We start from the raw sequence: 27,404 nt of genomic DNA, 5'->3' as shown, positions 1-27,404 counted from the left end.
ACCCCGAGCTTCCGGTCGCCTGTCATTTCAATTCACCGCTCCATTCCCACTCGGACCTCACCGTCCTTGGCCTCTTGTACTGTTCCACGGAAGCTCAACGTAAACTCGAGGAACAGCACCTCATCTTCCGATTAGGCAGTCTGCAGCCTTCCGGTCTCAATATCGAGTTCAACAATTTCAGATCATAACCTCGGCCCCTATTTCATTTTCACTTATATTTTTCCACTCCTTTCCTTTTCCCCCCCCCCTTTCCTTTTGTTTCTCTCTCACACCTGGCAGCTATCTTTTGCCCTGCCAGTACACTTTACACCTAATCACAGCCTATTACCATCTCGTCTAGCTTCTAATCTCTTTTACTTCTTTTGGTTCTTTTATTCTTTTGTCCGATCGCAGCCCTGCCTTCGATCTAGTTCCTTTTCTCTCCAGTTTTGAAGAAGGGTCAAACCCGAAACGTCAACTCAAATTTCTCTCCACGGATGTTGCCTGACTTGCTGAGTTTTTCCAGCATTTTCTGTTGTTACTTCAAAAGTACTTCATTGGCTGTAAAGCGCTTTGGGACGTCCTGAAGTCATGAAAGGTGCTATAGAAATACAAGCCTTTCTTTCATCATGATCTCCTACATTTCTCAGAAGACCTACTGTGCTCTGACTAAAGACACAAAAGAAGGCCCGATGATTTAAGTTCTAATGGAGGTGCAAGTCCTTCTGGTTTTCTCAAACTCAATTCATTTCGAGTTTCTTGGCAGACTGCGATGAAACTAAATCACTGAGCAGAAAAGACGAATCCATCTGCAAGCTGAAGAATGAGGCTTACAGATTCACCTGCTGTCTGTTCAATCATTCATGGGCCACCAGGAGATTTCATCACATCAAGAGGAAAGAGTGGCCACAGATTCAATCTTGAGCCTGTGTCCAGCTAGCGAGTCTCACCTGGTAGCAGTTGGGGGGAAATCATAATTGGCCTCTGCGCCCTCGGTCAGGAAGGGGAAAATCGTCTTCATCGCTTTACAGTCACCCTCCTGTTGAAAGTCCGCACAGGTGGACATCGGGCCAGGATAGAACTGGGTGGGCTTGGCAGTTATGCACCCATGGTTAAGCTGCCCAGTGTCACTCACTGTCTAGGCTCGCACATGAAGAATGAAGCACTGGAGGATAGCAGTATCCCAGCGAGGAGTCAACACCTTCAAGAAAGGAGGTGGAGAGGAGAAAACTGGTGGAAGGAGTTAGAAAATCCATTTCAGCAGCAACTTCTGTTATATCGTGGAGCTTCAATTGACCCCTATAATGGAAAGGGCTAATCTGGCAGAAAATGGGGATTGGTGGATAAACACGGGTCCCACATGGGTCCTGGCTTTTGATGGTTCTCCTGACCTGCTGCTTTTATTGCCAAATCAGTCTAGCTCAGGGGTTTCCCAAGTGACCCCAGAAACATGTGAATAACGACAATAAAAGCACCAGGTTCAAAATATAGATTCAAGTGAAATTTACCTGAAATTGACTCCCACTAGTCTCCTGACCTGACTCCAAAATGGCAGTTTCCCAACCCTAACCCCACCCACACTGAGGATGACGAGATGGATTTTCTTGTTTTGTCTTTATTATGGAACGTCAGCGAATAGACACAACGGGCCCTCCACTAGATACCAAATGGAAGTCAACAGGAAACAGACAGTCAATTAAAGGGTTCTCCTCAATGGCTGAACGTTCTGTTCAAGTGTTGGCACACCAAGGTGGAATTTCTGTGGTGCTTGAGTGACCGTAAATTAACCGTTGGATACAGGTGCCCCTGTGCTCCATGACTGCCAAAGAAATGGAGAGCCATCATAAACTGTGGCTCAGGACCGTGCACTGTCTCGGGGTAAGGCGCTATTGCTGCTTTGCAACGAACGCTATGAAAACTGACGGCAATATCATCTTCATAGAACATTCTGGAATTGCAAAAGAAATAGGTCCTTACAATCCAGGGACACACTCTCTCTCTCGTGGTGCCGAGTTTGTTGCTCAACGCATCTCTATAAAGGAAGGGGGCGAGTAGAGGTCTGTAAGAATAATCTTACATATATACTATCAGAAACTGGAGGAGGGGGTTAATTATCACCACCGCCTGGTAAGGTCGGCCCTTAATAGAGCCCACCTGATTTTTGTTCGATTGAAAATGACCCACTGAATTCATGCGCCCAGTGACGCTTGCTGTCTAGGCCGAGAGGAGCTGCAAGAAATAGAATCCGGCCTCCTTAAATGGTTTGCTCTAATTTGTTCCATAGCAAGTTTGATTCTTGTGTTGCACAGCACCTTGCCGGTTTCCCCGTTTCTATATTATTTTATTTGTAAATAAATCCGGACAGTAATTTAGCCTTCACGTGGCGGTTAAACAGTGTGTCGTTTTCCGTTTTCGGAGAAGGAATGAGAACATGGCAGGCATTCCACGTAGTCTCCAGTGGGCGTCCCAGGATCCGGGATTCATTGTTAGACCTGGGTTCCACCAACCCATGTTGGACCGAGTATATAGACACAGGCTTTGGCTCACAGAAGCTTGGCTTGCTGTTGGAAACTGCTGCAAAGCTGTGAATGTGATAAAGAGTGGGATAAAGTCCGAACGCTAATACTGATACCCAGCGATCTCCCAACCAGCCCCAACATGTGCTGGTTTGCCACTGAAAGGACTCTGGACATTCTCTGGCTTCCCAACTTAGCCCCACTGCAATTATAAAAGGGACCTAGATTTTAAAGAGTCAGATTCCTAGGCGTTTTCCTCACACGAGAACGGAGCGCTCAGAGACTGTGCAATAAGAAAGATCACTCACTCAAGACAGTCAGACTCATCTCGAGAATGAATACTAAAAAATCTCCCACTTCTTACTCAACCCTAGCCTTGTCTGGCATTCCAGCTTGACAATTCTCTTTGATGGTAGCCAGTTTTAACAGAGTTTATGCACAGGTTACCTAAACCATCTGTAGCACAGTTAGCGCAGGGAGGAAAAATAGGACAGAGGTGAACAAGAAAAGCACGGCCCCTGCTAACCCAGAATCTTCTCGATTTGTTCCAAGTCCCTAAAGTAGAAAAAACATCCCTAAGGTGCTTGCAGCACATTCAGCCCAATCAGTCTATTTGTTGGAGCAATGTAAAACTAATCCCACTGCCCCGCGCTCTCCCCATAGTTGTAACCAGCACTTATGGCCACAATAACGCTCTCTATTCCAATTCTTCTCATTTCACCATAGTTAGACTGAAACAGGAACCAAATCATTCCAATGTCTATCCACTGATTGGCACCAGAAAGGACGCAAGAATGTGGGGCTTCACAGTGATGGAGTATTCCACTTTTTGGGAAGGGGGGGGAAAGAGGGGAGAGAACGCAATCACTAACGGGACAAGTGTGCTTGCTTTCAATTCCCCCTGATGGTTGAGTTGGTAAAGGCAACGAGTAGCTCAACCAGGTTCCATGCATGGTCTGTGCTGAGTTAGTGGCACTAAGAATGGCCTTAGTGGGCTTGGATAGGGAATGGGAGGGGGGAGGCAGGTGCCCATGCTTAATCACTACTCAACGAACTCAACTAGAAACAGAGGACAGGGATGAGGCCTGGATCTGATGTCCCCAAGATAAAACAGCTCGTCGACGCTGTGTGGACCGAGATAGGGAAAGTGGTCACATGGTAAGGAGCTGAACGATGCGGTCAACATCATCCCACTTTCCTGACGCATAGCAGTGGAGAAGAAGCAAAATGAGGGGGGGAAATTAGAACAAGGAGAGAGCTTTGGTGGATTCAGGCGCATGTGTGAAGGATGACCAGGAGTGGACAGTAGCGCAGGTACAGCAGCACTCCAGATCCATGTCCACGTCCTTGACTCAGCAGGGAGCAAGTTTGTGCTGTGATGGAGAGGTGCTGACAGGAGCCTGATAGAACACGGCACAGGGAAATCCTTGGGGAGATGGAATGTGTACAAGCATCAGAAAATGCCATTGACAAGTAATTTACTTCGTGATAGTAGAAGAAAGATTTATTTCAGTGTAAATGTGCTGCGACTTTAGGGACATTGAAAGATATCATGAGGAATTGCTTGCGATTTTAACAACCTTCCCTATTAAATCAAAAAGAGGAGCAAGAGGACAATAGTGTGTTATTTGCAATGAAGAACATATATAAGCCACCTTGCGGGTACAAATTCGACAATGGGCACCCCATTTTCAAGACTGAGATCGATATATTTTTGTTGGGTAAGGGTATCAAGGGATATGGAACAAAGGTTGGTAAATGGGGTTGAGGTTCAGATCAGCCGTGATCGAAGTGAATGGGGGAATAGGCTCGAGGGACTGGATGGTCTACTCTTGTTCCTATGTCATGTAAAAGGCGCAACGCAGATTCACCAGGATGTTACAAGGGATGAGAGGTCAAAGTTAGAGGTCATAAGGGCAGGTAGCACAGATGTGAAGGGCTGATTCACCTCTTTCAAAATGAAAATTCCTTTCATTCCAGGAAAATCATAACCAAACCAAATTTCTCCCGGGAAATTTGCTCATTAATTCTCCTTCCCTCTTCCCTTCCAATTTAAACAACTGTTATTGTTTAGGTTTTAATAAAAACGCCAAAAAAAATCCTCCCGAGGTCAAAAGTAGGCCAACGGTTTGATTAATTTAATTAACTGTCATGTCCATGCCGTTTGTACTTTCTCTCATACTTACATACACAGTTACAAAGACAGCTCTCTTTAGGTATGGTGCCGAGACTTTTAGCAGTACTTTGATCCTGTCAGCACATAGGTTTCTGAAATGGGAAAACAAGAAAGCTTTTTAATAAAAAACAGTCTGAGGGGGGAAAGGCTGACAAAACAAATAGGTTCAGCCATTGAATTCAGGAATCCCTTTTGACGGGAGTTAAACCTGGATCCCAGGGCTCCTCCTGAGGCATCTTTCCGAACCAATTTGTGTATAACTGAGCCCCACAGATCAGACGGCCCAGGTTCAGCTCCTGGTCAATGCTCGGTTGGCCGATTTTACTGGGGCCACACTCGGAGGCCTCTGGTGCCTGCCCCGGATTAGAGAAGGGAAAGTCAGCCAGGGTTCCGCTTCCTGATCGCTACCCAGCACCACTCTGGTGCACGCAGGCGGGGACAAGGTCAGGCCAGGCCTTGCTGCCCCTCTATGGTCGAATAGTCTGCTGATACCGCCTTGGTTTATAAATGAAATGTGGGTAAGGTATCAGAGGTGAACGGGATCCCGTGAGCCCGTCCCCTAGCAGGAGAGTATCAGACAGTGATGGGCTTCCATGGACCTGTACCCTATGAACCCGTACCCTATAGGCCAGTACCTCAACAAGAGCGTATCGGTCAGTCATGGGTGCCTGTTCATCTGTACCCTAGCCAGAGAATCGGACACTGGCCAGGGCACCGGGACGAACTGCGCTGCTCTTCTTCGAAATAGTGCCATGGGATCTTTTACATCCAGATGAGGCCTCGGTTTAACATCTCATCTGAAAGACGGCACCTTCGACAGTGCAGCACTCCCTCAGTACTGCACTGGAGTGTCAACCTAGCTCTTATGCTGAAGTCTCTGGAGTAGGGCTTGAACCCACAACCTTCTGACTCAAGAGGCGAGAGTGCTACCCACTGAGCCACAGCCGACACGTGATGAGGGGCACATGCTGAGCTGTGCTCACTGGCCTGTATCTAGCAGGACAGTATTGGTTGCCGATGGATCTGTACTGGATCAGGTCTCAAGGTTTTCCAGAAGAGGAGTGGGGGAGGAAAAGAAAAATAGGAATAAGATTTCCCAAAAAACAACATTTGGAGCTCTGCGAGATAAATTCAGTTAAATTTGACCTTTTGCCAAGTGTGCATGCTTTTATTTTTAAAATAGACAGTGCCTTAGGGAAACCTATATCAAAGGGATCGTTCCCATCACAATGAATCATTTCCTTCAACCAAAGGGTTCCAGCGCTAGATTATATTGTTGCAACACATGTAAACTGGAATTTTAAATAGATACAGTAATACCACATGCACCAAAGTTACAGCATCAAGTTGGTTTTCGGTCAGTTTTCTCCTCTCCTCTCCTGCAGATGCTGACTTGCTGGCATACAGTCTCACCACTGCCAGTTCCCCCGGCACCTTACCGAACCGTCCGTTCGTCATGCTGGTGCCGAGATCGGGAGTGCCAGCAGGCTACTCCACTGCAGGAGGCATCACAGCCAAGCCCGATCCTGTTTGACGGCTACCTGTGCACACGCTCCAGCAGGGGTCAGTGGAAAGCAGCAAGTCAATTTTTCCTTCCTTTGGCCAGTAGTCCTGAGGTCAACAGTAGCACCACAACCCAAGTGGACATTAGCAAATTCAACAGACTTGGTTCAACTGCCATTACCAATATAGCTATTAGGGAGCTCAACTTCACGTGGCTCAAATATATATCATGTTTTTAAACTCTCTAGCGATTTTCATTTAAATGGTGTAACCAGACTGAATCAATGCGATCATTTAACCGCGATGCTTCCTCGTTCACCTGTTTCTTTGTTAATTCAACTACCTCAGTCTGTCGAGCTCAGTTAGTGCTCCAAGGCCGTTGCCATAACAATCAGCAGTCACTATTTAAACCCATTGTGATCCAGGTCTGGACGACTACTTTTGTTCGTGAAAACTGCAAGCCCATTCCAAGAATCACAGCCAACACCTCTGCTCTCTTTTTGAGACTCTCGACCTATAGCCAAGTCCCGTGACCTCCCATTTCTGCAATGTCTTTCACTGTACTCTCCCATTCCCTCGCCACAGGTTTCATTTGTGGCTTAGTTGGTATCACTCTTGCCTCTGAGTCAAAAGGTTGTGGGTTTAAGCCCCACTCCAGAGACTTCAGCATAAAATCTGGGCTGGCACTCCAGTGTAGTACTGAGGGAGTGCTGCACTGTGGGAGGTGCCGTCTTTTCGATGAGACGTTAAACCGAGGCCCCGTCTGCTCTCCCAGGTGGGCGTAAAAGATCTCATGGCACTATTTTGAAGAAGAGCAGGAGAGTTATCCCCCGGTGTTCTGGCCAATATTTATCCCTCAACCAACATCACTAAAAACAGATTATCTGGCCATTATCACTTGCTGTTTGTGGGAGCTTGCTGTGCCCAAATTGGTCACCGCGTTTCCTACATTACAACAGGGACTACACTTTTGAAAGTACTTACTTGACGGTAAAGCGCTTCGGGACATCCTAAGATCATGAAAGGCTGTGTAGTTTCTTTCTCTACATTGCTGGGGAGCTGGACTGGTGCCATGGGAGCTGGAGTTTATCCAGACTTCAGTTGCACAAAAGGGCTCGTCATACACTACAGCTACCAATGAGTTCAAGGCTCTCATTCAATCTCAAGACTGCCAGCATTCACACATTGCCTGAGCTTCTGTGACATAACCAAATAATATAAACAAATCTGTCTGATTGAACGATAATCTTGTTGGGTCGTGCCCTTTATATATGACAGGGCTGCCTCCAATGGCAAGGATACTACTGGGGACAATCCTGCATCAGTGCCAGAGGCACTGAAAATCGGGGGAATGTGCAAGAGGCCAGGATTAGAGGAGCGCAGAGATCTCGGGGGATTGTGGGATGAAGGAGGTCACAGAGAAAGGATGTGGCAATGCCATGGAGGGATTTGAAAACAAAAATGAGAATTTTAAAATCAAGATATTGCCGGACTGGGAACCAATGTAGGTCAGCGAGCACAGGAGTGATGGGTGAACGGAACTTGGTCCCAGTTAGGATAAGGGCAGCAGAGTTTTGGATGAGCTAAAGTGTACAGAGAGTGAAAGGTGGGAGGCCAGCGAGGAAAGCATTGGAATAGTCGAGTCGAGGTATCAAAGGCACAGACAAGGGTTTCACCAGCAGGTGAGCCGAGGCAGTGGTAGAGACAGGCGATGTTACGTAGGTGGAAGTAGGCGGTCCTGGCGATGGAGAGGATATGGGGTCGGAAGGTCAGCTCAGGATCAAACAGAATGCCAAGGTTTCGAACAGTCTGGTTCCGCCTCAGACAGCGGCCAGGGAGAGGGATGGAGTCGGCAGCTAGGTAATGGAGGTTGTTGCAGGGACCGAAGGCAATGGCTTCAGTCTTCCCAATATTTAATTGGAGAAAATTTCTGCTCATCTAATACTGGATGCCGGATTAGCAGTCTGGTAATTTAGAGACCGTGGAGTGGTCGAGAGAGGTGGTGGTGAGTAGAGCTGGGTGTCATCAGCGTACAAGTGGAACCGGATGCTGTGTTTTTGGATGATGTCGCTGAGGCCCAGCATGTAGATGAGAAATTGGAGGGAGGCCAAGGATAGATCCTTGGAGGACATAATGGTGCGAGAGTGGGATGCGAAGCCATTGCTAAATGGCCAATAGAAAGCGAACCCGGAGCTATATGGCCAGTAGAAAGTGACAGCAGAACTAAATCGCCAATAGAAAGTGACAGCAGAACTAAATGGCCAATAGAAAGCGTCCCCAGAGCTAAATGGCCAATAGAAAGTGACAGCAAAGCTAAATGGCCATTAGAAAGTGACAGCAGAGCTAAATGGCAAATAGAAAGTGACAGATTAGCTAAATGGCCAATAGAAAACGACCCAGAGCTAAATGGCCAATAGAAAGTGACAGCAGAGCTAAAGGGCCAACAGAAAGTGACAGCAGAACTAAATGGCCAATAGAAAGTGACCCCAGAGCAAAATGGCCAATAGAAAGTGACAGCAAAGCTAAATGGCCATTAGAAAGTGACAGCAGAGCTAAATGGCAAATAGAAAGTGACAGATTAGCTACATGGCCAATAGAAAATGACCCAGAGCTAAATGGCCAACAGAAAGTGACAGCAGAGCTAAAGTGCCAACAGAAAGTGACAGCAGAACTAAATGGCGAATAGAAAGTGTCAGCAAAGTTAAATGGCCAATAGAAAGTAACACCACAGCTAAATGGCCAATAGAAAGTAACAGCAGAGCTAAATGGCCAATAGAAAGTGACCCCAGAGCTAAATGGCCAATAGAAAGTGCCCCAGAGCTAAATGGCCAATAGAAAGTGACCCAGAGCTAAATGGCCAATAGAAAACAGCCCAGAGCTAAAAGGCCAATAGAAAGTGACCCCACAGCTAAATGGCCAATAGAAAACGGCCCAGAGCTAAATGGCCAATAGAAAGTGACAGCAGAGCTAAATGGCCAATAGAAAGTGGCAACATAGCTAAATAGCCAATAGAAAGTGACCCCAGAGCTAAATGGACAATAGAAAGTGTCAGTAGACTAAATGGCCAATAGAAAGTGACAGCAGAGCTAAATGGCCAATAGAAAGTGACAGCACAGCTAAATGGCCAATAGAAAGTGACAGCACAGCTAAATGGCCAATAGAAAGTGACAGCACAGCTAAATGGCCAATAGAAAGTGACAGCACAGCTAAATGGCCAATAGAAAGTGACAGCAGAGCTAAATGGCCAATAGAAAGTGAACCAGAGCTAAATGGCCAATAGAAAGTGACTGCAGACTAAATGGTCAATAGAAAGTGACCCCAGAGCTAAATGGCCAATAGAAAGTGACCCCAGAGCTAAATGGCCACTAGAAAGTGACAGCAGAGCTAAATGGCCAATAGAAAACGGCCCAGAGCTAAATGGCCAATAGAAAGTGACAGCAGAGCTAAATGGCCAATAGAAAACGGGCCAGAGCTAAATGGCCAATAGAAAGTGACCCCACAGCTAAATGGCCAATAGAAAACGGCCCAGAGCTAAATGGCCAATAGAAAGTGACACTACAGCTAAATGGCCAATAGAAAACGGCCCAGAGTTAAATGGCCAATAGTAAGTGACACCACAGCTAATTGGCCAATAGAAAGTGCCAGCAGAGCTAAATGGCCAATAGAAAGTGACCCCAGAGCTAAATGGCCAATAGAAAGTGACCCAGAGCTAAATGGCCAATAGAAAGTGACAACACAGCTAAATGGCCAATAGAAAGTGACAGCAGAGCTAAATGGCCAATAGAAAACGGTCCAGAGCTAAATGGCCAATAGAAAGCGACCCCAGAGCTAAATGGCCAATAGAAAGTGACAACACAGCTAAATGGCCAATAGAAAGTGAAAGCAGAGCTAAATGGCCAATAGAAAGTGACAACACAGCTAAATGGCCAATAGAAAGTGAAAGCAGAGCTAAATGGCCATTAGAAAGTGACCCCAGAGCTAAATGGCCAATAGAAAGTGACAACACAGCTAAATGGCCAATAGAAAGTGACAGCAGAGCTAAATGGCCAATAGAAAGTGACAGCAGAGCTAAATGGCCAATAGAAAGTGACTGCAGAGCTGGATGGCCAATAGAAAGTGACAGCAGAGCTAAATGGCCAATAGAAAGTGACCCCAGAGCTAAATGGCGAATAGAAAGTGACAGCAGACTAAATGGCCAATAGAAAGTGACAGCAGCGCTAAATGGCCAATAGAAAGTGACCCCAGTGCTAAATGGCCAATAGAAAGTGACAGCAGAGTTAAATGCCCAATAGAAAGTGACAGCAGATTAAATCGCCAATAGAAAGTGACAGCAAAGCTAAATGGCCAATAGAAAGTGACCCCAGAGTTAAATGGTCAATAGAAAGTGACCCCAGAGTTAAATGGCCAATAGAAAGTGACCCCAGAGCTAAATGGTCAATAGAAAGTGACCCCAGAGCTAAATGGCCAATAGAAAACGGCCCAGAGCTAAATGGCCAATAGAAAGTGACCCCACAGCTAAATGGCCAATAGAAAGTGACAGCAGTGCTAAATAGCCAATAGAAAGTGACCCCAGAGCTAAATGGCCAATAGAAAGTGACAGCAGAGCTAAACAGCCAATAGAAAGTGACCCCAGAGCTAAATGGCCAATAGAAAGTGACAGCAGAGCTAAATGGCCAATAGAAAGTGACCCCAGAGCTAAATGGCCAATAGAAAGTGACCCCAGAGCTAAATGGCCAATAGAAAGTGACAGCAGAGCTAATTGGCCAATAGAAAGTGACAGCAGAGTTAAATGCCCAATAGAAAGTGACAGCAGAGCTAAATGGCCAATAGAAAGTGACTACAGAGCTGGATGGCCAATAGAAAGTGACAGCAGAGCTAAATGGCCAATAGAAAGTGACCCCAGAGCTAAATGGTCAATGGAAAGTGACCCCAGAGCTAAATGGCGAATAGAAAGTGACAGCAGACTAAATGGCCAATAGAAAGTGAAAGCAGAGCTAAATGGCCAATAGAAAGTGACTGCAGAGCTGGATGGCCAATAGAAAGTGACAGCTGAGCTAAATGGCCAATAGAAAGTGATCCCAGAGCTAAATGGTCAATAGAAAGTGACCTCAGAGCTAAATGGCCAATAGAAAGTGACAGCAGACTAAATGGCCAATAGAAATTGACAGCAGAGCTAAATGGCCTATAGAAAGTGACCCCAGAGCTAAATGGCCACTAGAAAGTGACAGCAGAGCTAAATGGCCAATAGAAAACGGCCCAGAGCTAAATGGCCAATAGAAAGTGACAGCAGAGCTAAATGGCCAATAGAAAACGGGCCAGAGCTAAATGGCCAATAGAAAGTGACCCCACAGCTAAATGGCCAATAGAAAACGGCCCAGAGCTAAATGGCCAATAGAAAGTGACACTACAGCTAAATGGCCAATAGAAAACGGCCCAGAGTTAAATGGCCAATAGTAAGTGACACCACAGCTAATTGGCCAATAGAAAGTGCCAGCAGAGCTAAATGGCCAATAGAAAGTGACCCCAGAGCTAAATGGCCAATAGAAAGTGACCCAGAGCTAAATGGCCAATAGAAAGTGACAACACAGCTAAATGGCCAATAGAAAGTGACAGCAGAGCTAAATGGCCAATAGAAAACGGTCCAGAGCTAAATGGCCAATAGAAAGCGACCCCAGAGCTAAATGGCCAATAGAAAGTGACAACACAGCTAAATGGCCAATAGAAAGTGAAAGCAGAGCTAAATGGCCAATAGAAAGTGACAACACAGCTAAATGGCCAATAGAAAGTGAAAGCAGAGCTAAATGGCCATTAGAAAGTGACCCCAGAGCTAAATGGCCAATAGAAAGTGACAACACAGCTAAATGGCCAATAGAAAGTGACAGCAGAGCTAAATGGCCAATAGAAAGTGACAGCAGAGCTAAATGGCCAATAGAAAGTGACTGCAGAGCTGGATGGCCAATAGAAAGTGACAGCAGAGCTAAATGGCCAATAGAAAGTGACCCCAGAGCTAAATGGCGAATAGAAAGTGACAGCAGACTAAATGGCCAATAGAAAGTGACAGCAGCGCTAAATGGCCAATAGAAAGTGACCCCAGTGCTAAATGGCCAATAGAAAGTGACAGCAGAGTTAAATGCCCAATAGAAAGTGACAGCAGATTAAATCGCCAATAGAAAGTGACAGCAAAGCTAAATGGCCAATAGAAAGTGACCCCAGAGTTAAATGGTCAATAGAAAGTGACCCCAGAGTTAAATGGCCAATAGAAAGTGACCCCAGAGCTAAATGGTCAATAGAAAGTGACCCCAGAGCTAAATGGCCAATAGAAAACGGCCCAGAGCTAAATGGCCAATAGAAAGTGACCCCACAGCTAAATGGCCAATAGAAAGTGACAGCAGTGCTAAATAGCCAATAGAAAGTGACCCCAGAGCTAAATGGCCAATAGAAAGTGACAGCAGAGCTAAACAGCCAATAGAAAGTGACCCCAGAGCTAAATGGCCAATAGAAAGTGACAGCAGAGCTAAATGGCCAATAGAAAGTGACCCCAGAGCTAAATGGCCAATAGAAAGTGACCCCAGAGCTAAATGGCCAATAGAAAGTGACAGCAGAGCTAATTGGCCAATAGAAAGTGACAGCAGAGTTAAATGCCCAATAGAAAGTGACAGCAGAGCTAAATGGCCAATAGAAAGTGACTACAGAGCTGGATGGCCAATAGAAAGTGACAGCAGAGCTAAATGGCCAATAGAAAGTGACCCCAGAGCTAAATGGTCAATGGAAAGTGACCCCAGAGCTAAATGGCGAATAGAAAGTGACAGCAGACTAAATGGCCAATAGAAAGTGAAAGCAGAGCTAAATGGCCAATAGAAAGTGACTGCAGAGCTGGATGGCCAATAGAAAGTGACAGCTGAGCTAAATGGCCAATAGAAAGTGATCCCAGAGCTAAATGGTCAATAGAAAGTGACCTCAGAGCTAAATGGCCAATAGAAAGTGACAGCAGACTAAATGGCCAATAGAAATTGACAGCAGAGCTAAATGGCCTATAGAAAGTGACACCAGAGCTAAATGGTCAATAGAAAGTGACAGCAAAGCTAAATGGCCAATAGAAAGTGACCCCAGAGCTAAATGGCCAATAGAAAGTGACAGCAGAGTTAAATGCCCAATATAAAGTGACAGCAGACTAAATAGCCAATAGAAAGTGATAGCAGAGTTAAATGCCCAATAGAAAGTGACAGCAGACTAAGTAGCCAATAGAAAGTGACAGCAGAGTTAAATGCCCAATAGAAAGTGACTGCAGCGCTAAATGGCCAATAGAAAGTGACAGCAGAGTTAAATGCCCAATAGAAAGTGACAGCAGACTAAATGGCCAATAGAAAGTGACCCCAGAGCTAAATGGCCAATAGAAAGTGACTGCAGCGCTAAATGGCCAATAGAAAGTTACAGCAGAATTAAATGGCCAATAGAAAACGGCCCAAAGCTAAATGGCCAATAGAAAACGGCCCAGAGCTAAATGGCCAATAGAAAGTGACCCCAGAGCTAAATGGCCAATAGAAAGTGACCCAGAGCTAAATGGCCAATATGAAGTGACAGCAGAGCTAAATGGCCAATAGAAAACGGCCCAGAGCTAAATGGCCAATAGAAAGTGACACCACAGCTAAATGTCCAATAGAAAGTGACAGCAGAGCTAAATGGCCAATAGAAAGTGACCCAGAGCTAAATGGCCAATGGAAAGTGACAGCAGAGCTAAATGGCCAATAGAAAATGGCCCAGAGCTAAATGGCCAATAGAAAGTGACAGCAGAGCTAAATGGCCAATAGAAAACGGCCCAGAGCTAAATGGCCAATAGAAAGTGACACCACAGCTAAATGGCCAATAGAAAGTGACAGCAGTGCTAAATAGCCAATAGAAAGTGACCCCAGAGCTAAATGGCCAATAGAAAGTGACAGTAGACTAAATGGCCAATAGAAAGTGACAGCAGAGCTAAATGGCCAACAGAAAGCGACCCCAGAGCTAAATGGCCAATAGAAAGTGACAGCAGTGCTAAATAGCCAATAGAAAGTGACCCCAGAGCTAAATGGCCAATAGAAAGTGACAGTAGACTAAATGGCCAATAGAAAGTGACAGCAGAGCTAAATGGCCAACAGAAAGCGACCCCAGAGCTAAATGGCCAATAGAAAGTGACCCCAGAGCTAGATGGCCAATAGAAAGGGACAGCAGACTAAATGGCCAATAGAAAGTGACAGCAGAGTTAAATGCCCAATAGAAAGTGACTGCAGCGCTAAATGGCCAATAGAAAGTGACAGCAGAGTTAAATGGCCAATAGAAAGTGACCCCAGAGCTAAATGGCCAATAGAAAGTGACCCCAGAGCTAAATGGCCAATAGAAAGTGACCCCAGAGCTAAATGGCCAATAGAAAGTGACAGCAGAGCTAATTGGCCAATAGAAAGTGACAGCAGAGTTAAATGCCCAATAGAAAGTGACAGCAGAGCTAAATGGCCAATAGAAAGTGACTACAGAGCTGGATGGCCAATAGAAAGTGACAGCAGAGCTAAATGGCCAATAGAAAGTGACCCCAGAGCTAAATGGTCAATGGAAAGTGACCCCAGAGCTAAATGGCGAATAGAAAGTGACAGCAGACTAAATGGCCAATAGAAAGTGAAAGCAGAGCTAAATGGCCAATAGAAAGTGACTGCAGAGCTGGATGGCCAATAGAAAGTGACAGCTGAGCTAAATGGCCAATAGAAAGTGATCCCAGAGCTAAATGGTCAATAGAAAGTGACCTCAGAGCTAAATGGCCAATAGAAAGTGACAGCAGACTAAATGGCCAATAGAAATTGACAGCAGAGCTAAATGGCCTATAGAAAGTGACACCAGAGCTAAATGGTCAATAGAAAGTGACAGCAAAGCTAAATGGCCAATAGAAAGTGACCCCAGAGCTAAATGGCCAATAGAAAGTGACAGCAGAGTTAAATGCCCAATATAAAGTGACAGCAGACTAAATAGCCAATAGAAAGTGACAGCAGAGTTAAATGCCCAATAGAAAGTGACAGCAGACTAAGTAGCCAATAGAAAGTGACAGCAGAGTTAAATGCCCAATAGAAAGTGACTGCAGCGCTAAATGGCCAATAGAAAGTGACAGCAGAGTTAAATGCCCAATAGAAAGTGACAGCAGACTAAATGGCCAATAGAAAGTGACCCCAGAGCTAAATGGCCAATAGAAAGTGACTGCAGCGCTAAATGGCCAATAGAAAGTTACAGCAGAATTAAATGGCCAATAGAAAACGGCCCAAAGCTAAATGGCCAATAGAAAACGGCCCAGAGCTAAATGGCCAATAGAAAGTGACCCCAGAGCTAAATGGCCAATAGAAAGTGACCCAGAGCTAAATGGCCAATATGAAGTGACAGCAGAGCTAAATGGCCAATAGAAAACGGCCCAGAGCTAAATGGCCAATAGAAAGTGACACCACAGCTAAATGTCCAATAGAAAGTGACAGCAGAGCTAAATGGCCAATAGAAAGTGACCCAGAGCTAAATGGCCAATGGAAAGTGACAGCAGAGCTAAATGGCCAATAGAAAATGGCCCAGAGCTAAATGGCCAATAGAAAGTGACAGCAGAGCTAAATGGCCAATAGAAAGTGACAGCAGTGCTAAATAGCCAATAGAAAGTGACCCCAGAGCTAAATGGCCAATAGAAAGTGACAGTAGACTAAATGGCCAATAGAAAGTGACAGCAGAGCTAAATGGCCAACAGAAAGCGACCCCAGAGCTAAATGGCCAATAGAAAGTGACAGCAGTGCTAAATAGCCAATAGAAAGTGACCCCAGAGCTAAATGGCCAATAGAAAGTGACAGTAGACTAAATGGCCAATAGAAAGTGACAGCAGAGCTAAATGGCCAACAGAAAGCGACCCCAGAGCTAAATGGCCAATAGAAAGTGACCCCAGAGCTAGATGGCCAATAGAAAGGGACAGCAGACTAAATGGCCAATAGAAAGTGACAGCAGAGTTAAATGCCCAATAGAAAGTGACTGCAGCGCTAAATGGCCAATAGAAAGTGACAGCAGAGTTAAATGCCCAATAGAAAGTGACAGCAGACTAAATGGCCAATAGAAAGTGACAGCAGAGTTAAATGGCCAATAGAAAGTGACTGCAGCGCTAAATGGCCAATAGAAAGTGACTGCAGCGCTAAATGGCCAATAGAAAGTTTCAGCAGAATTAAATGGCCAATAGAAAACGGCCCAGAGCTAAATGGCCAATAGAAAACGGCCCAGAGCTAAATGGCCAATAGAAAGTGACCCCACAGCTAAATGGCCAATAGAAAACGGCCCAGAGCTAAATGGTCAATAGAAAGTGACACCACAGCTAAATGGCCAATAGAAAATGGCCCAGAGCTAAATGGCCAATAGAAAGTGACCCAGAGCTAAATGGCCAATAGAAAGTGACAGCAGAGCTAAATGGCCAATAGAAAACGGCCCAGAGCTAAATGGCCAATAGAAAGTGACCCCACAGCTAAATGGCCAATAGAAAACAGCCCAGAGCTAAATGGCCAACAGAAAGTGACCCCAGAGCTAAATGGCCAATAGAAAGTGACAGCAGTGCTAAATAGCCAATAGAAAGTGACCCCAGAGCTAAATGGCCAATAGAAAGTGACAGTAGACTAAATGGCCAATAGAAAGTGGCAGCAGAGCTAAATGGCCAACAGAAAGCGACCCCAGAGCTAAATGGCCAATAGAAAGTGACCCCAGAGCTAAATGGCCAATAGAAAGGGACAGCAGAGCTAAATGACCAGTAGAAAGTGACAGCAGACTAAATGGCCAATAGAAAGTGACAGCAGAGCTAAATGGCCAGTAGAAAACAGCCCAGAGCTAAATGGCCAATAGAAAGTGACAGCAGAGCTAAATGGCCAATAGAAAACGGCCCAGAGCTAAATGGCCAATAGAAAGTGACCCCACAGCTAAATGGCCAATAGAAAACGGCCCAGAGCTAAATGGCCAATAGAAAGTGACACTACAGCTAAATGGCCAATAGAAAACGGCCCAGAGTTAAATGGCCAATAGTAAGTGACACCACAGCTAATTGGCCAATAGAAAGTGCCAGCAGAGCTAAATGGCCAATAGAAAGTGACCCCAGAGCTAAATGGCCAATAGAAAGTGACCCAGAGCTAAATGGCCAATAGAAAGTGACAACACAGCTAAATGGCCAATAGAAAGTGACAGCAGAGCTAAATGGCCAATAGAAAACGGTCCAGAGCTAAATGGCCAACAGAAAGTGACACCACAGCTAAATGGCCAATAGAAAACGGTCCAGAGCTAAATGGCCAATAGAAAGCGACCCCAGAGCTAAATGGCCAATAGAAAGTGACAACACAGCTAAATGGCCAATAGAAAGTGAAAGCAGAGCTAAATGGCCAATAGAAAGTGACAACACAGCTAAATGGCCAATAGAAAGTGAAAGCAGAGCTAAATGGCCAATAGAAAGTGACCCCAGAGCTAAATGGCCAATAGAAAGTGACAACACAGCTAAATGGCCAATAGAAAGTGACAGCAGAGCTAAATGGCCAATAGAAAGTGACAGCAGAGCTAAATGGCCAATAGAAAGTGACTGCAGAGGTGGATGGCCAATAGAAAGTGACAGCAGAGCTAAATGGCCAATAGAAAGTGACCCCAGAGCTAAATGGCGAATAGAAAGTGACAGCAGACTAAATGGCCAATAGAAAGTGACAGCAGCGCTAAATGGCCAATAGAAAGTGACCCCAGTGCTAAATGGCCAATAGAAAGTGACAGCAGAGTTAAATGCCCAATAGAAAGTGACAGCAGATTAAATCGCCAATAGAAAGTGACAGCAAAGCTAAATGGCCAATAGAAAGTGACCCCAGAGTTAAATGGTCAATAGAAAGTGACCCCAGAGTTAAATGGCCAATAGAAAGTGACCCCAGAGCTAAATGGTCAATAGAAAGTGACCCCAGAGCTAAATGGCCAATAGAAAACGGCCCAGAGCTAAATGGCCAATAGAAAGTGACCCCACAGCTAAATGGCCAATAGAAAGTGACAGCAGTGCTAAATAGCCAATAGAAAGTGACCCCAGAGCTAAATGGCCAATAGAAAGTGACAGCAGAGCTAAACAGCCAATAGAAAGTGACCCCAGAGCTAAATGGCCAATAGAAAGTGACAGCAGAGCTAAATGGCCAATAGAAAGTGACCCCAGAGCTAAATGGCCAATAGAAAGTGACCCCAGAGCTAAATGGCCAATAGAAAGTGACAGCAGAGCTAAATGGCCAATAGAAAGTGACAGCAGAGTTAAATGCCCAATAGAAAGTGACAGCAGAGCTAAATGGCCAATAGAAAGTGACTACAGAGCTGGATGGCCAATAGAAAGTGACAGCAGAGCTAAATGGCCAATAGAAAGTGACCCCAGAGCTAAATGGTCAATGGAAAGTGACCCCAGAGCTAAATGGCGAATAGAAAGTGACAGCAGACTAAATGGCCAATAGAAAGTGAAAGCAGAGCTAAATGGCCAATAGAAAGTGACTGCAGAGCTGGATGGCCAATAGAAAGTGACAGCTGAGCTAAATGGCCAATAGAAAGTGATCCCAGAGCTAAATGGTCAATAGAAAGTGACCTCAGAGCTAAATGGCCAATAGAAAGTGAAAGCAGAGCTAAATGGCCAATAGAAAGTGACAGCAGACTAAATGGCCAATAGAAAGTGACAGCAGAGTTAAATGGCCAATAGAAAGTGACTGCAGCGCTAAATGGCCAATAGAAAGTGACTGCAGCGCTAAATGGCCAATAGAAAGTTTCAGCAGAATTAAATGGCCAATAGAAAACGGCCCAGAGCTAAATGGCCAATAGAAAACGGCCCAGAGCTAAATGGCCAATAGAAAGTGACCCCACAGCTAAATGGCCAATAGAAAACGGCCCAGAGCTAAATGGTCAATAGAAAGTGACACCACAGCTAAATGGCCAATAGAAAATGGCCCAGAGCTAAATGGCCAATAGAAAGTGACCCAGAGCTAAATGGCCAATAGAAAGTGACAGCAGAGCTAAATGGCCAATAGAAAACGGCCCAGAGCTAAATGGCCAATAGAAAGTGACCCCACAGCTAAATGGCCAATAGAAAACAGCCCAGAGCTAAATGGCCAACAGAAATTGACCCCAGAGCTAAATGGCCAATAGAAAGTGACAGCAGTGCTAAATAGCCAATAGAAAGTGACCCCAGAGCTAAATGGCCAATAGAAAGTGACAGTAGACTAAATGGCCAATAGAAAGTGGCAGCAGAGCTAAATGGCCAACAGAAAGCGACCCCAGAGCTAAATGGCCAATAGAAAGTGACCCCAGAGCTAAATGGCCAATAGAAAGGGACAGCAGAGCTAAATGACCAGTAGAAAGTGACAGCAGACTAAATGGCCAATAGAAAGTGACAGCAGAGCTAAATGGCCAGTAGAAAACAGCCCAGAGCTAAATGGCCAATAGAAAGTGACAGCAGAGCTAAATGGCCAATAGAAAACGGCCCAGAGCTAAATGGCCAATAGAAAGTGACCCCACAGCTAAATGGCCAATAGAAAACGGCCCAGAGCTAAATGGCCAATAGAAAGTGACACTACAGCTAAATGGCCAATAGAAAACGGCCCAGAGTTAAATGGCCAATAGTAAGTGACACCACAGCTAATTGGCCAATAGAAAGTGCCAGCAGAGCTAAATGGCCAATAGAAAGTGACCCCAGAGCTAAATGGCCAATAGAAAGTGACCCAGAGCTAAATGGCCAATAGAAAGTGACAACACAGCTAAATGGCCAATAGAAAGTGACAGCAGAGCTAAATGGCCAATAGAAAACGGTCCAGAGCTAAATGGCCAACAGAAAGTGACACCACAGCTAAATGGCCAATAGAAAACGGTCCAGAGCTAAATGGCCAATAGAAAGCGACCCCAGAGCTAAATGGCCAATAGAAAGTGACAACACAGCTAAATGGCCAATAGAAAGTGAAAGCAGAGCTAAATGGCCAATAGAAAGTGACAACACAGCTAAATGGCCAATAGAAAGTGAAAGCAGAGCTAAATGGCCAATAGAAAGTGACCCCAGAGCTAAATGGCCAATAGAAAGTGACAACACAGCTAAATGGCCAATAGAAAGTGACAGCAGAGCTAAATGGCCAATAGAAAGTGACAGCAGAGCTAAATGGCCAATAGAAAGTGACTGCAGAGGTGGATGGCCAATAGAAAGTGACAGCAGAGCTAAATGGCCAATAGAAAGTGACCCCAGAGCTAAATGGCGAATAGAAAGTGACAGCAGACTAAATGGCCAATAGAAAGTGACAGCAGCGCTAAATGGCCAATAGAAAGTGACCCCAGTGCTAAATGGCCAATAGAAAGTGACAGCAGAGTTAAATGCCCAATAGAAAGTGACAGCAGATTAAATCGCCAATAGAAAGTGACAGCAAAGCTAAATGGCCAATAGAAAGTGACCCCAGAGTTAAATGGTCAATAGAAAGTGACCCCAGAGTTAAATGGCCAATAGAAAGTGACCCCAGAGCTAAATGGTCAATAGAAAGTGACCCCAGAGCTAAATGGCCAATAGAAAACGGCCCAGAGCTAAATGGCCAATAGAAAGTGACCCCACAGCTAAATGGCCAATAGAAAGTGACAGCAGTGCTAAATAGCCAATAGAAAGTGACCCCAGAGCTAAATGGCCAATAGAAAGTGACAGCAGAGCTAAACAGCCAATAGAAAGTGACCCCAGAGCTAAATGGCCAATAGAAAGTGACAGCAGAGCTAAATGGCCAATAGAAAGTGACCCCAGAGCTAAATGGCCAATAGAAAGTGACCCCAGAGCTAAATGGCCAATAGAAAGTGACAGCAGAGCTAAATGGCCAATAGAAAGTGACAGCAGAGTTAAATGCCCAATAGAAAGTGACAGCAGAGCTAAATGGCCAATAGAAAGTGACTACAGAGCTGGATGGCCAATAGAAAGTGACAGCAGAGCTAAATGGCCAATAGAAAGTGACCCCAGAGCTAAATGGTCAATGGAAAGTGACCCCAGAGCTAAATGGCGAATAGAAAGTGACAGCAGACTAAATGGCCAATAGAAAGTGAAAGCAGAGCTAAATGGCCAATAGAAAGTGACTGCAGAGCTGGATGGCCAATAGAAAGTGACAGCTGAGCTAAATGGCCAATAGAAAGTGATCCCAGAGCTAAATGGTCAATAGAAAGTGACCTCAGAGCTAAATGGCCAATAGAAAGTGAAAGCAGAGCTAAATGGCCAATAGAAAGTGACAGCAGACTAAATGGCCAATAGAAATTGACAGCAGAGCTAAATGGCCTATAGAAAGTGACACCAGAGCTAAATGGTCAATAGAAAGTGACAGCAGAGTTAAATGCCCAATATAAAGTGACAGCAGACTAAATAGCCAATAGAAAGTGACAGCAGAGTTAAATGCCCAATAGAAAGTGACAGCAGACTAAGTAGCCAATAGAAAGTGACAGCAGAGTTAAATGCCCAATAGAAAGTGACTGCAGTGCTAAATGGCCAATAGAAAGTGACAGCAGAGTTAAATGCCCAATATAAAGTGACAGCAGACTAAATAGCCAATAGAAAGTGACAGCAGAGTTAAATGCCCAATAGAAAGTGACAGCAGACTAAGTAGCCAATAGAAAGTGACAGCAGAGTTAAATGCCCAATAGAAAGTGACTGCAGCGCTAAATGGCCAATAGAAAGTGACAGCAGAGTTAAATGCCCAATAGAAAGTGACAGCAGACTAAATGGCCAATAGAAAGTGACCCCAGAGCTAAATGGCCAATAGAAAGTGACTGCAGCACTAAATGGCCAATAGAAAGTTACAGCAGAATTAAATGCCCAATAGAAAACGGCCCAAAGCTAAATGGCCAATAGAAAACGGCCCAGAGCTAAATGGCCAATAGAAAGTGACCCCAGAGCTAAATGGCCAATAGAAAGTGACCCAGAGCTAAATGGCCAATATGAAGTGACAGCAGAGCTAAATGGCCAATAGAAAACGGCCCAGAGCTAAATGGCCAATAGAAAGTGACACCACAGCTAAATGTCCAATAGAAAGTGACAGCAGAGCTAAATGGCCAATAGAAAGTGACCCAGAGCTAAATGGCCAATGGAAAGTGACAGCAGAGCTAAATGGCCAATAGAAAATGGCCCAGAGCTAAATGGCCAATAGAAAGTGACAGCAGAGCTAAATGGCCAATAGAAAACGGCCCAGAGCTAAATGGCCAATAGAAAGTGACACCACAGCTAAATGGCCAATAGAAAGTGACAGCAGTGCTAAATAGCCAATAGAAAGTGACCCCAGAGCTAAATGGCCAATAGAAAGTGACAGTAGACTAAATGGCCAATAGAAAGTGACAGCAGAGCTAAATGGCCAACAGAAAGCGACCCCAGAGCTAAATGGCCAATAGAAAGTGACAGCAGTGCTAAATAGCCAATAGAAAGTGACCCCAGAGCTAAATGGCCAATAGAAAGTGACAGTAGACTAAATGGCCAATAGAAAGTGACAGCAGAGCTAAATGGCCAACAGAAAGCGACCCCAGAGCTAAATGGCCAATAGAAAGTGACCCCAGAGCTAGATGGCCAATAGAAAGGGACAGCAGACTAAATGGCCAATAGAAAGTGACAGCAGAGTTAAATGCCCAATAGAAAGTGACTGCAGCGCTAAATGGCCAATAGAAAGTGACAGCAGAGTTAAATGCCCAATAGAAAGTGACAGCAGACTAAATGGCCAATAGAAAGTGACAGCAGAGTTAAATGGCCAATAGAAAGTGACTGCAGCGCTAAATGGCCAATAGAAAGTGACTGCAGCGCTAAATGGCCAATAGAAAGTTTCAGCAGAATTAAATGGCCAATAGAAAACGGCCCAGAGCTAAATGGCCAATAGAAAACGGCCCAGAGCTAAATGGCCAATAGAAAGTGACCCCACAGCTAAATGGCCAATAGAAAACGGCCCAGAGCTAAATGGTCAATAGAAAGTGACACCACAGCTAAATGGCCAATAGAAAATGGCCCAGAGCTAAATGGCCAATAGAAAGTGACCCCACAGCTAAATGGCCAATAGAAAACAGCCCAGAGCTAAATGGCCAACAGAAAGTGACCCCAGAGCTAAATGGCCAATAGAAAGTGACAGCAGTGCTAAATAGCCAATAGAAAGTGACCCCAGAGCTAAATGGCCAATAGAAAGTGACAGTAGACTAAATGGCCAATAGAAAGTGGCAGCAGAGCTAAATGGCCAACAGAAAGCGACCCCAGAGCTAAATGGCCAATAGAAAGTGACCCCAGAGCTAAATGGCCAATAGAAAGGGACAGCAGAGCTAAATGACCAGTAGAAAGTGACAGCAGACTAAATGGCCAATAGAAAGTGACAGCAGAGCTAAATGGCCAATAGAAAGTGACAGCAGAGCTAAATGGCCAATAGAAAGTGACAGCAGAGCTAAATGGCCAATAGAAAGTGACAGCAGACTAAATGGCCAATAGAAAGTGACAGCAGAGTTAAATGCCCAATAGAAAGTGACTGCAGTGCTAAATGGCCAATAGAAAGTGACAGCAGACTAAATGGCCAATAGAAAGTGACCCCAGAGCTAAATGGCCAATAGAAAGTGACCCCAGAGCTAAATGGCCAATAGAAAACGGCCCAGAGCTAAATGGCCAATAGAAAGTGACCCCACAGCTAAATGGCCAATAAAAAATGGCCCAGAGCTAAATGGCCAATAGAAAGTGACACCACAGCTAAATGGCCAATAGAAAGTGACAGCAGTGCTAAATAGCCAATAGAAAGTGACAGTAGACTAAATGGCCAATAGAAAGTGACAGCAGTGCTAAATGGCCAATAGAAAGTGACAGCAAAGCTAAATGGCCAATAGAAAGTGACAGCAAAGCTAAATGGCCAATAGAAAGTGACAGCAAAGCTCAATGGCCAATAGAAAGTGACAGCAGAGCTATATGTCGCCCATTGGTGACATTATCAAGACACCATCAGCCTGCCTTACTCATCTGTACAAGCCAGCAATGTGTTTTGGCCACTGCTGCCCTCCACAAACCTTTCCGACATGGTGAACAAAAAATATCGAAAGTGAAATGGGGATTCAGCATACCCGTCTTCTCCAGCTTCAAAACACGGATGCCAATATGGCAGACAAGGAGAAGAGTGACCCAAGAGCAGAAGAAGGGGTTGTTACTTGGGAGTAATATAGTACCAATCACTAAGGCACAATCGGGATCTTAGAACCTGGGACCTGTGCGGCTCCATAACAGACCCCAAAACTTACCAACTGAGTTAGTGGAGCAGCCAGCAATGGTCCATCCACTCGGCAGGTCAAAAGTTCAGGAAAATTCTACCTAAGAGAAATTTGAGGGACAATCGAGATTGTACTACTGCTGCTCATTACAACTAATGAATGCAAGTTTACTAAAAGCATCAGCCATTAACAGTTACCCTCCTTTAAAAGACAGAGCAACAAAAGCTGCGAGACTGCGCTCAGATCATTAAACTCTGGCAGACGTACAGGAACAAGGTGTGGCCCATCATAGCTATTCTTAGCCGAACGTGCCACCAACACTACTAAAGAGAAGCACACTCTGGTACTTGAGGAAGTAACTCCCAATGCCTGGAATACTTCAGAGAATCAGATAGTGAGGCTCCGCCTTCCACTCCCTCCAGTCGGAAATACACTGCTCTTATCTGAATCATTATCGCTGCAGAGCATTCCACCAGTAATTTCATTCCATATTCACTGTATAAACTTGCTCGTACTCTTACATAGTGCGGTACTTTTTTAAAAATTCATTCATGGGATGTGGGCGTCGCTGGCAAGGCCATCCCTAATTGCCCTGGAGAAGGTGGTGGTGAGCCGCCTTCTTGAACCGCTGCAGTCTGTGGGGTGAAGGTACTCCCATAGTGTTGTTAGGGAGGGAGTTCCAGGATTTTGACCCAGCGACGATGAAGGATCGGCAATATACTTCCAAGTCAGGATGGTGTGAGACTTGGAGCGGAACTTGGAGGTGGTGGTGTTCCCCTGCGTCTGCTGCCCTTGTGCTTCAAGGTGGTAGAGGTCATGGGTTTGGGAGGTGCTGCCGAAGAAGCCTTGGCAAGTTGCTGCAGAGCAATTTGTAGATGGTATACACTGCAGCCATGGTACGCCGGTGCTGGAGGGAATGAATGTTTAAGGTGGTGGATGGGGTGCCAATCAAGCAGGCTGCTTTGTCCTGGATGGTGTTGTGCTTCCTCAGTGTTGTTGGAGCTGCACTCATCCAGGCAAGTGGAGAGTATTCCATCACACTCCTGACTTGTGCCTTGTAGATGATGGAAAGGCTTTGGGGAGTCAGGAGGTGAGACACTCGCCGCAGAATACCTAGCCTCTGACCTGCTCTTGTTGCCACAGTATTTATGTGGCTGGTCCAATTAAGTTTCTGGTCAATGGTGACCCCCCAGGATGTTGATGGTGGGGGATTCGATGATGATAATGCCATTGAATGTCAAGGGGCAGTAGTTAGACTCTCGCTTGTTGAAGATAGCCATTGCCTGGCCCTTGTGTGGCGCGAATGTTACCTGCCACTTATCAGCCCAAGCCTGAATGTCATCCAGGTCTTGTTGCATGCAGGCTTTATCTGAGGAGTTGCGAATGGCACTGAACACTGTGCAGTCATCAGCGAACATCCCCATTTCTGACCTTATGTTGGAGGGAAGGTCATTGATGAAGCAGCTGAAGATGGTTGGGCCTGGGACACTGCCCTGAGGAACTCCTGCAGCGATGTCCTGGGGCTGAGATGATTGACCTTCAACCACCACAACCATCTCCCTTTGTGCTAGGTATGACTCCAGCTACTGGAGAGTTTTCCCCCCGATTCCCATTGACTTCAGTTTTACTAGGGCTCCTTGATGCCACACTGAGGGAGTGCTGGCTTGTCAGATGGGATGTTAGACTGAGTTGCCATCTGCCTGCTCCAGATGAGGAGGAATTTCTTCACCCAGAGAGTGGTGAACCTGTGGAATTCTCCACCACAGAAGGCAGTGGAGGCCAATTCATTAAATATATTCAAGAAGGAGTTAGATATATTTCTTAAGGCTAAAGGGATCAAGGGATATGGAGGGACAGGGTACTGAATTTGGATTCTCAGCCATGATCTCATTGAATGGCGGAGCAGGCTCGAGGGGCCGAATGGCCTACTCCTGCTCCTATCTTCTATGTTTCTATGTTCAGATGGAAGTTAAAGATCCCACTGCACTACTTCAAGAGCAAGAGTTATGCTGGAATTCTGGCCAGCTTTCCTGCCTCCATCAAGACCATCAAACACAGACAGATTACCCCAGCGCAGAATAGCTATCACCTTTTCCTACAGAACAAATATACGTGAAGTGCCTCGATTTATTGTGGAGGGATGTGACAATAAGGTGGCGGATAAATGCAGGTCACACTCTCTTACATAATAAAGACGTCAGGAATGGTCACTGCTCCATGATGACTATGTCGAGATGTCACCAGTGCACTAACGCCACACGCAGCAGAAGGTCCACTGCTGCAGTGCTGCTTGCAAACTACTTTTACTGAGCCATAGCTCAGTGGGTAGCACTGTCGTCTGAGTCAGAAGGTTGTGGGTTCAAGTCTCACTCCAGAGACTTGAGCACAAAATCCAGACTGAGACTTCAGTGCCAGCTTTCGACTGAGACATTAAACAGAGGCCCCAGGTGGACATAAAAGATCCCATGGCACTATGTGAAGAAGAGCAGGGGAGTTTGCCCCGGTGTCTTGACCAATATTTGTCCCTCAACCAACACCAATAAAACAAATTATCTGGTCATTTATTTCATTGCTGTTGGTGGGACCTTACTGTGCGCAAGTTGGCTGTGCTATATAAATGGAAGTCTTTCTTTTCTTTTCAGTCCTGTCACATGGAATATTCTCCACCATTTCCTCCTTCCTCAGTCCTACCAAAGCTCCTCCTCTACCAATGCTACAAAATCCAAGGATATTCTCCCCATACACTCAAAATCCTAACATCTCCCTCCTCTGCACTGCTGTTGTCTCCAAGGCCCCCCCCCCCTTCCCAATGCTGCCAAATCCGAATATCTTCACCCCATCTTGTGCAAGACTGACTCTCACTCATGGTGAGCAACGCCAGAGAGATCTGCTCGTATGTAGCAGAAAGTTTTGATTTTTGTCGCACTTCAGATGTTACATTTCCAAATATTGCCAGAACTATCCATCTATAATCTGTGTATATTATTAAATGGTAC

The 27,404-nt window shown here is 45.3% G+C and overlaps 1 protein-coding gene across 1 annotated transcript in view; it reads right to left on the bottom strand.

Moving 5' to 3' along the window:
• The window catches only part of tmtc1 (transmembrane O-mannosyltransferase targeting cadherins 1), a 163,587-nt gene that overhangs the window by 63,999 nt on the left and 72,184 nt on the right, over window positions 1-27,404 (bottom strand). The window contains exon 5 of the mRNA XM_086009783.1: window positions 4,682-4,763. Coding sequence (XP_085865909.1) covers window positions 4,682-4,763 — 82 coding nt within the window. The remainder of the gene's footprint in view (window positions 1-4,681; window positions 4,764-27,404) is intronic.

Source organism: Somniosus microcephalus, chromosome 16 (genome assembly GCF_052327205.1).
Source record: "Somniosus microcephalus isolate GS21.2 chromosome 16, FLI_Smic_1.0, whole genome shotgun sequence".
Lineage (NCBI taxonomy): Eukaryota > Metazoa > Chordata > Chondrichthyes > Squaliformes > Somniosidae > Somniosus > Somniosus microcephalus.
This window is presented reverse-complemented; position numbering and strand designations above follow the sequence as displayed.